General features: G+C 38.4%; 1 protein-coding gene across 1 annotated transcript in view; it reads right to left on the bottom strand.

The window, feature by feature from the left end:
• Positions 1 to 276: 276 nt before the first annotated feature.
• The window catches only part of BACE2 (beta-secretase 2), a 31340-nt gene continuing 21243 nt past the window's right edge, over positions 277 to 10373 (bottom strand). Inside the window, exons 8-9 of the mRNA XM_019611999.1 lie at positions 9308 to 9476; positions 277 to 3541 (exon numbers count right to left, since the gene is read on the bottom strand). Coding sequence (XP_019467544.1) covers positions 3288 to 3541; positions 9308 to 9476 — 423 coding nt within the window. The 3' untranslated portion in view covers positions 277 to 3287. The remainder of the gene's footprint in view (positions 3542 to 9307; positions 9477 to 10373) is intronic.

Here is a 10373-nt window from a genome sequence, read left to right as displayed (position 1 = left end):
CAAATCACGCATCTTCAAATCCCTGATGACTGAACTGATAGCATCAATTATCTAAAAGGCTGTATCCAATAAAACATGGCTTTTCTGACATTTTCATGGTACATGATATTACATTCACATTAGGAGAATGCTGGTTCTGCAACAAATATTGATATGTATACAAGGAATGATTTAGAGCGCTGTGATTTAGAGTACCCTGTCTTCCATAATAAATAGAGAATATATCCCAGCACCATTTTTATCCAAAGCTCTGCTTTTTGGTGATTGTTTTCTTTGTTTCTTTTTTTTTTCTTTTTTTTTTTTCTTCAGGTATGATTTAATCTGATTTCTGAAGTTCGTTAACAGGAGTATAAAATACCTCACAGCACTCTCCTTTAAAAAAATACACTGGGGGAAGCGACCACTGGTAAGACATACCTGGTAACACTGTAGTCTATCTTTGTATTTCATCTTTCATGGAAAAATGCTCAAGAGCATTATTTTTCTTAATGTGCTGTAGGCTAAAAAATCAACCCTCAAGGGTTTCTATTGCTCTTCTTGTTGCCAGAGCAACAAAGCAATACTCACCTGAATATCTGCCAATGTAAGTATCAATTTACAAGCTAAGATGAATTTTCTGCCGCTAGCAGATGTCACTAACAGCATTTTACTATAAACTAAATTTTAGTGGCAAGGGATGCCATGAAAACTCAGGAATATATTACTATTTCATTTGTCCTACTTGATTATTGCTCATGTAATTCAAGCATTTCTATTAAAATGTCTTGACCAATGACATTCAAAACAAAAGGGTAAAACTGAAAGCTTTTTACATAAAATTTTCTACACTGACTTTGTTAAACAACTCAGAACAACTGTGGCTTGTCATCAGAAGCATACCAGAAACCTTTCCCAGCAAATTCCTTCCTAAAACTCCTTGTAAAGAGGAGACAGGAGGGGAGAGGGAAACAGAAGTTAACGTATTCTGAGAACATACATCTGTTGGTGCTTTCTGAATTGAAAAAGGGCTCACTGCTTACTGCTATATCAATCCAAACATGCACAACACGTTTCTGTTTGAAACAGGTGACAAAAACATTACTTGTATTCCTATACCATACAAGAAGGAATACAAGTTTGAAAAGGTTCGTTAACGTGTCAAACCAAACCCAGGAGGACTACATGGAACTGAATCACAGAAGGAAATGAAGCAAAGTCTTTTGCTGTAAGGAAAACCCAAAGAAACGCTTTGTTATAAAGTGTACTAAAAGACCTGATTAAAATTAAAGACATGTAGTAAAAAGACATGAAGAAAGAGACATATGGAAAGTACACGAGGCAGAAAAGACCTAAACTGTATTTCTTACGTTCCTTGCAATTGTTCTTCTCCCTTTAAAAGCTAAGAGGCAGAGCAGGAATGAGGCAAATTCAAAACTTCCTCCCACTTTCAACTCTTAATTCTAAGTTAAATCATTTTCAGATGTTAGATGAAAACACAAATCATTTTACCTTATGCAGTCAAGCAGTTTGGAAATGCAGGAATTAAAAGGGAAAGAAAACCACTGGCACTTCTAGTTATGAAGTGATATGCACATTAGTTTAAAAAACAATGGTGCTTTATTTTCACACATAGTATGCGCACCTCTGTAAAAGCACCATCCTGAAAAAAAAAAAGAAATATTCACTTATTCCCTGCAGAGTCAGAAGCAAAGGCAGTGTGAATCAGAAAACTGCAGGAAGGGATTACAGGCAGAAAAATTTCTGGGCGACAGATTGGGAGATTCTGAGCTAAGCTTCCTTTTTTACCACTTTCTTTTTACTCGTAGATTTGTAAACTGCTATTGAAATGCAAAGGATTTTTTTTTTCTGTTATTTTTCAGAGAGATAACTTGTTATCATTGGAATGCTCAACCTTGTGTTGTTTATCTGACAAAATACATGAAAAATTGTTCTATCTGCAAAGAAAATAGTGTGTTGTGACCTCAGCATTAAGATCTATGCTTGCACAGTGGAGGTCTGGTCAAATACATTCCTTCCTGATCTCTCCCACTATTGTTTTCAGTCTTACTGCATGTTTGTATTCAGATAGCCAGTCCAGAAATTTTTCATTTGCCTGTCACACCAATGAAGCTAAACTAAAACCCCCAACTGCTGCTCATGTTTAAAAACAAGCCAGCATTAAGATTTTCATTTCACAGTCTGTCCATGAGGAAAGACTTTTCTCTTGATTTTTTACATTGCTGAGCTCAGCAAAAAATGGGTTGTCTTTTTCGTTTCGTTGTTTCCTTTTTTACACACAAGAAATGGGAAAAGATACAACAGAACATAGACCTTAGATTTATAGTATCTATCTATACATATGCAATCCAGCCTTTTCTATATATCAGTCATTCTGAATTAAACAACCAAACAGCCACACAAAACCCCACAATAGGGGGAAAACTGAAATGCTTTTTTATGCACCGAAATGGAAAGTTGTTAAGTATTAATTTCCCTAACATCAACTACTAAGAAGTTCAGGAGTTACATTTGGTTGCATGGGATGTCTTATGTTTTAAGACCAGTTCTAAGTCACATGTTTACCAGTGGTATCATCCTTGTGAATTAAGAGAGGTAGTCTTGTTTTACACTAAGGCTGAACAAGTTTGTTTTTCAGTTTTTACCTCCTCAAACTATTTTGCAATGACACCTGGGAATGGTGATCCCTCAAGTGGCAGCAGACATCTTGAGGAACAAAAACCCAAACCACCATTTTTCTTGACCTCGCTTGCTTTAACTGCTGCGTGTATCTGACCTTTCTCCTTCCCCCGCACCATAAGCACAGCTTCAAAATGAACTGATGTAAACGCAATGCAGTATTCATTTAATGTGATTAGTAAGAAAGGTTATTAATTTTTTTTTCTCTTTTTCTACAGTCAGGGTTTGATCACTTAGAAAATTCTGATAGCTTTTTTTTTTTAATATGAAAGAGGGATGGACAGTTTTGTTCAAATAGTGGAAGAACATCATGGTGTAGGGTTCTTTTTCTTAAAAAAAAAAAAAAAAAGGTACTATTGTGAGCATAAAGGCTCATTGTACTGTAGTAGCAAATCCATACCGTAGCACTTAAGAGAGGTGGTTAACAGTGCTTTGGTTCAGAATCAGTGTTAGAAAATAAAGCTTAAAAAGTTATGATGCAGAGTATTTGGAGGGCTTTCCAACAACAATTTGTAATGGATGTAGGAAGGACTGAGGCATTGGCTTCTTCCCCTTGGCAAAGTACTTTCTCCTTCATTCTGTTGAAGTCCCAGGTTTCATCATCAAGTTTCTCATTTCCATCGATGTCGCACCAAGGAGGATTCATCGTTGACCACGTCATTGTCAGTGTAGCGATGCTGACACCGTGGTGGAATAAGCAGCAGGATGATCAGGATAAGGAGAATAATCCCACACAGGCTCATGAGAGCATAGGAGGCAATCCACAACACTGGTTCATGGAAAGTTATGCTAGAAACGCAGTTGCTTGCAACATCTGTGGTTGTGAAAGGGCCTTCAATCTCAGACACTGGAGAACCATCAACCTCTGAGAAATTACAGAAAGAGAAGCATTAAGTCTATAAGACCATTTAAAAGCAAATAACAATATCTAGCCTAAAAACTTACACAACCCTCTCCATCATGTATCTCAGCTTACTCATTTTTAAATGTTTTTCTTATTGCAATTAGAATGCTGGTATTTCACATTTATAAAATGGGAACCTGAGGCAAATGGAAACCATAATAGTCCCACATCTACATAGGCTGTCAGTGAGAGAGCAGAAATTTAACTCAGGTCTCCCATAGCCAACTTAAAGCCCCAGCCGCTGGATCACGTTTTCCTCCTGAACTAACCTTTCAGAAATGTCAATCTAATGAGGCTTAAAAAATCCTACAGTACCAGTACACTATTCAGGGCTGGAGAGTTTTTGTTGTTTCTGGCATTTGCAGCAAGTGGAAGAGAGTCTGAGAGGATTCTTACATCTTCTGTATTAGCTGCCTCCCAAGGTTTTAGGGAGTTGTACGCAGGTTCATTAGCTTCGCACATACTTTAGAAGACCATATTCTAGGCAGAAAGCAGCACCAATAGCCTTGGGAGTGATACTGCTGAGATGAAAATCAAGAAGGAAGGGGAGGTAAAGCGGGAGAGCTTGGGGACATCTGTCCAGCATAGGGGAAGAGTGGAGAGGATGGTCAGTGCCAATAGTGAGGAGTCTGGAGGTGATATGTTGGGCAATGAGGAAGAAGCTAACACGCAGATCAAAAATGGACAGGACAAAACTAAAGCAAGAATCGTGAAGGAATGCCTCAGCAGCTGTTTTTGAGCAGCCATCCATCTTGGCACATCACAGGCTTCCTGATTTGATTCATTACCACCACAAGCCGGTACTTGTTAAACCAGTATTCGCTGGAAAGGTTATGCTGTCCATGGTTGTCACAGTAACCATGGCAAACCAGCAAAGCTCTCCTGAGCTGTGGATGGGGCTATGTGTGATGTAAAGGCAGAGCAACGGAGTTGCCTGGGGCAACAAAATATTCAGGGCATTTTGTACCTGCAGGCCTGTAGCTGGGGAAGGACACACCTTCCAGCATGCTTAGGGCAACTAGGAGCCTGCAGTCAGTGCTCTTTGTGCATCTTAACAAACTTTCCAAACAGACCTCATCTGCTTTTCTACTGAAATAAAGATACATTTGTGTATTTCTCGTCAAGACCTCAGTTTTAAAGTTCTTGCCTCATTTCTTGTTCATTTCACATAAAGACACACACCAGATCTTAAGTGGCCCTGACTACTGTAAACATAGGATCTCCTTTACACACAGCTTTGACAAGTCTCATGAAAGCACATTTGGAAAGATTGGCATAAAACATCCTTAGGAAGAAAGATGGCGGATTTAGTATTCAGTTCCCAGCCTCCCATGATCTCATATTATTGAAAGGTTCAATTCTCACTAGAATTAATTCAACTTATGGTAGGGCACTAAAGCAGAAGGCTGTTCTGCTCACTCACAATCTTGTCCCTAGTGACAGATGAGCTTCCAGAAGAGTCAGGACAGCTCGCTCATCTGATGGAAAACACTCCGCCCATAAGAAATGCCAAACCCAGGAATTTTCTCAGGAATCACTCGCTGAACCAACCCTTTCTCCAGCTGCAGACATGGGTAGACCTCTTTGGTGGCAAAACAGTGTTAGAGAGAGCTGCATGAAACCTGAGGCTGCATTCACAAGCTTTCTGACACCAGTAATAACCAAACATGCTCTTTCAACTCATCACACCAAAATAAAGCAGCCCTGTATCATCAGCATGTCTTTGCCAAGACACTGCTGTTGCACAGACACGGTATGGAAGCTGCACAGGAGTGGACAGAATTGCAAAAGACTACCTTGAAGGCCTGTGAAATCTACTTTGTTCAGAGTCCACATACTGTACTTGCCCTGCCATGCAGTTATTTCTCATACATATCTCACTGTTCTTCTCCGCTCCACCATTTTGTATGTCTCTGTGAAGCCCTGCAGCAAAACCAAACTAAACCACATAATATTAATGTGAAATACAAGGCATAAGGATTACAATTTAGGAATTCAGCATTTTGAAGAAGTGAAAAAATGGGAAAAAAAAAAAGCACAATTTTCTGCCTTGGAGATAGCTAGTTCTGAAAATAAATAGTCCCTAATTACTTATTATTTGGTTCGAATACAATAACTACTCCTTATAAAAAAAAAAGCAATACAAAATTATTTCTGCAGTGGCTGACATTTGAAATTACATTTTGAGAATGCTTGATAGCAGCATAGATTCTGCTTTTTTCCTTCTGAAAAGAAAACTTTTCCTTTACCCTCTTCTACTCTGAGGGAAATTGCAAGGAAATAAAAAGGGATAAATTTGCCTAAATTGTTCAAATATACCCCTAACATAAAAATAACAGTCACACAATCTATTATATGTTAGCTGAATTATGATATTTTGGCTTTTGTTGTTTTTGTTAGAGTACCTGGTGATAGCTACCGACAGTCATTTCTTGATCTTGAACAAATGGGATTTCCTACAATATTGATGATCACAGGACAAAAATGCCATCTTATAATATCTGTGTAGAACTCAAGGTTGTGAAGGTCTAACAATCTTTTTCACTGTCTTGGATTTTCTGGAAAGGAAGCAACCCGAAGTGAGACTAAATATGTCACAGAACTGTGAATTGCTGCCTGGTAGGGACCTTTGGAGGTTACCTAGTGCAGCTCCTTACTCAGAGCAGGACTGTCACCATCAATAGATCAAGACAGGTGCAGCTTTCTTTGTCCATCCAAGCCTTGGAAAACTCTGAGGATGGAGAACTCATGATCTCTCTGGAGAACCTGCTATACTCCTCTCCTGCTGAAGGTTTCCTACTGTTCAAAGTAAACATCTCAGAATATAACTGGTGGACGTTGCCCTTCATTATGTGTTTTCACTTGCATTCACCCTTGGCTTGCATTCGATGCCCAGCACAATCTCCATTTCTTTTTTTCAGAGGACAACTCTTCAGCCAGTCCCCTCTCAGACTGTACCCACACATGATGGTTTTCTGCTGAAGATGCAAAACTCCATAGTTCTGTTCACTGAACCTCATGAGGTTCCTGATGCTCAGTCCTCCATCTTAGCACGGTTATTTTCACTTGAAGCTCTGTTAGCCACTCTGGTCACCATGTTAGCCATTCTCTCAAGTTTAGTGAATGAAAAAGTGGTGAGAGTGTATTCTGTCTCATCACAGTTTAGTGTAGAAGTTATTTATGATTGTGGTGCTTGGTGCATTTCTGCCCTTAGCACATCCACTGGTTGCTATGATTTTCTCACTTATTACAAAATAACAAGAGGTGTAATTCGACTCAATGCTGAAGTACCATTGGGTTGCATCACTAATACTATCTAAGCGATTCAAACATTTGGTCTCAAGACAGAGCTCGATCCAAACCCCTTCCTAGTCATCCTGTAAATACTACTTATCTCTGAAGTTAATAACAGACATCTTGAAACAACTTGAAATTAGTAACAGGCAGAATAAGTCTCCAGGTAGATCCTGGAGAATTTAAACAGGACAAGTAGGACTGTGGGATAAGTCATTTCTCATCGCTAGCCATTCTAACCAACAGAAACATGGAGCTTAGTAAAGTTGAGGGTTTTAGTCTTAGTTTTTGTTCCCACTGCTTTTTTTTTTTTTTTAATTCAGCATATATCTGTTTAATATTTTACAAAAGCGTGGGTTTAAATTTAGTGTTAATGCACTACTGTAAACAAGAAAGCACAGATCATTATAAAGAAGCACAGCAACACTGAACAGTCTTTTCTATTTCTCTACTTCTGAGGGTTTATGCCATCGGTAATTCAATTTAATTTATGCCCACGAACAGACTAAAAAGCTCCAAGTAAATTACATTAATATAGTTGCTATGGAGGATGTGGCTGGCCTCCACAGGAAGCCAGTTAGGCAGCTTAATCTCTCACACTGCACTGACTGCTAACCACTCATAGTTGTGGTTTTCTGATGAAAGTAGTGTTAAATATGGAAACCACAAGCTGTGAAGAAGTGAATTCAGAATAACTGGCACATCTAGCAAAATGTCATCTGCCCCCCATGAATAAAGTCTGACAAATCAGTATATCTTGTCTCAGTCAGTGGTTTGCATCATCTGATTCTTCAAGAAGCATCAGGTTCCCATGATGCTATGTTAGACATGCGCATGAAACATGGACAAAGAAACAAGAATTAAGTGCATTCTAACACCTACTGGGGACCATCATATGTCCATGCTCATGCAGATTTGGATTTCATTTCTAGTCAGAAAGCTCAGTTCTACTCTAGAGAGTTTAGCAGAATTAACTGCAGTGACCAAACTCCATGCTACTGTGTAGCAACATTAATGTGAAAGTGTTACTATGGTTCCCAGATTCTTTTTCTCTACACAAGAGGTGCTGCGAAAGCAGCCCTTATGAACACCAGCTGGCTTGCCTTGCCAACCTGATGTTGGTCACAGCGTTAAGTCAAAATGCCCCTTCCTTTTTCCATTAATGGCTGCAGCATGGCAGGAACTGAGGCACTTCTAGGCTTGATAAATTGCAGTTAGGAAGAAAATGGAGGAATGACAAGCAGAAAAACCTGCCCAGCAATATTTGTGTAGTTACACTCTCCTTCCAGACGCATTCAAAATGTGTCTTTCATCACTGTAGGGTATCTCACAGAGTTCTTCACTAAGCAGCCTGTATCAAGTATCCAGAATTTTTTTCTTGCAAGCTCAAAGACAACAATTTTGAACCCACTAACAAGATAGAAATTAAAATAAATAAATAATTTTATAAAGCTTTTAGAATACCCTGAATCTACAACTCAGCTAGTCTCTTTTTTTCCTCAATTACCTGGTTGCACTAAGCACTCAAGTACTTACTGCCCTTACATCTCTAACATAAATAATGGGGATTAAAGTGGCAGTGTCAGTCAATACTCCTTTTTCCATGCAAATCACAGATGCTATGTTTTTCAAGGCATAAACCACTTGTATTTCGGACAGACATTTGCATATGTGTACACAGCCTTTTCTTCTTCTCCCACTTTCATGTTCATGTGGTGCCAAAGCAATGTCTCATCAGCAGTGGGAGGAAACGTCAAAATTGTAATTGTTTTTAGCTACCTCTGGTAAGATAAGATTAAAAAAAAATAACACGAAACAACAAGAAAGTCAACCAGCACTGCGAAATCTGCCAAAAATGATTAGCTCTTTTCTTCACATTTACTCAGCAGCTAATGAAAACTTCAATGGCTTTCTACTCACTCTGAGCAAACAACGTATTTAGAACCAACACAAACATCACAAATCTTAATTTGAGTACCATTTTCATCTTTGCTTTGAGTATTTCTGAAAGGCTGTAAAGGCACAATTTGTATTTAGAGAAAAACATGAGTAAGGTACTTCACTGCATAGTCAAGTAAAGAATCAATTTATCTGCAAATTGAAACAGGACTGCACAAATGAAGCTGCATTAAAAACAGGGACTGATCTGTGTTGGGGAAGCTGCATGCACAGACGGGTGTCTCAGTAAGAAGATCCTCTCTCAGCTGGAAGAATGCAGCTAAGATATCCAAATTGACGCTGATTTATTTCATACCAAAGGACCTTCTTTTTTTTACTCTCCCTGAAGTCTGAATACTTTGGGGTTGCTAAAAAGCATACTTTACTGTTAACCACACTTTCACACCTTTCCCCATTATGTAAAGGACAAAGGTCTATTTTGAGAGTAGCAATTGTTTCCTCACTCACCAGTCCTGCACAAAATATCATTCTTACCTGCACATGGACTCACTGCAAAGCCCACTCTTCTCTGAGCTCTGTCAAAGATTACATAGAAGCCTTCCATGACCGTAGCACCAATAACCAAGGCATTCGTGGAGGAAGAGATCCCAAATCGGTAGCACTGCAGGTTCTCTCCTATCCCAAGGATGGGTTGAATGTAAAGCTATTAAAATAAGAAAGAAAAAATAAGAAAGAGTGTAGGAAGGAACATCACAGAGTATTTACAAGATTGTTTTCAGATTTCTAGAATCAAACACTCAAATTCCACTGAAAGTCAAAAGTGAATAGCAGCAAACAGACTTCTGTACATTTAAATCTGATCAAAGCTTACATGCATGTAAAAGCTCTTGGGAGCCTAAGTTTAAACTTGAACAAAATCATTCACTACGTGCAGAGAGCCTGCAAGTTCACAAAACCCACTTTTTACTGTATGTTCCACATGGGGAGGATACGTAAGAAAGAATTTGGAACATAAATCCAAATTAAAGAAAAAAAATTATTTAAAACAAAAATATCAGGATAAAATTGATCCAGAAAGCATTCAGTGTTAGCTCAAAGTTCTAGATTCATAAATTCAAGCCACATTTTATCTCTTTTCTCCTGGGGGAAGATGAAAGATTGACATACTACATGATCAATAAAGAAAAAGCTTATCATGAGGCTTCACTATATTTCCAGTTAAAATGTACTTAAAAATTCATTCTCTTCTACGCTTCTGACCATTCCCTGAGGTAAAAGATTGTATTAGTAATGTTAGAAGATACTGGCCTATATTGCAATCTGCACTGGGGTAAAAAAAGCTAGAGAGCAGAAATAAAAGTGGCACAACACTATTTTCTAAAAGCTAGAATGGAATATGAATAAAAGATAAACCAACCAAGTTATATGAACTGGTGAAGAGATCACACAGGCTCCTCGCCAAGAGTATCATTTTCAGGAGAAGTGCTCCAATTTAGAATGCCATGAAAAACAAATCAATTTCCTTCTCCCAAAATTAGAAGATCAAAATGAATAGGAACACTGTATTGATATATAATAAGGCTAATGCTCCAGAAAACAA

Source organism: Meleagris gallopavo, chromosome 1 (genome assembly GCF_000146605.3).
Source record: "Meleagris gallopavo isolate NT-WF06-2002-E0010 breed Aviagen turkey brand Nicholas breeding stock chromosome 1, Turkey_5.1, whole genome shotgun sequence".
NCBI classification, from domain to species: Eukaryota; Metazoa; Chordata; class Aves; order Galliformes; family Phasianidae; genus Meleagris; species Meleagris gallopavo.
The sequence above is the reverse complement of the archived record's forward strand: the minus strand, read 5'-3'. Positions and strand labels throughout refer to the sequence as shown.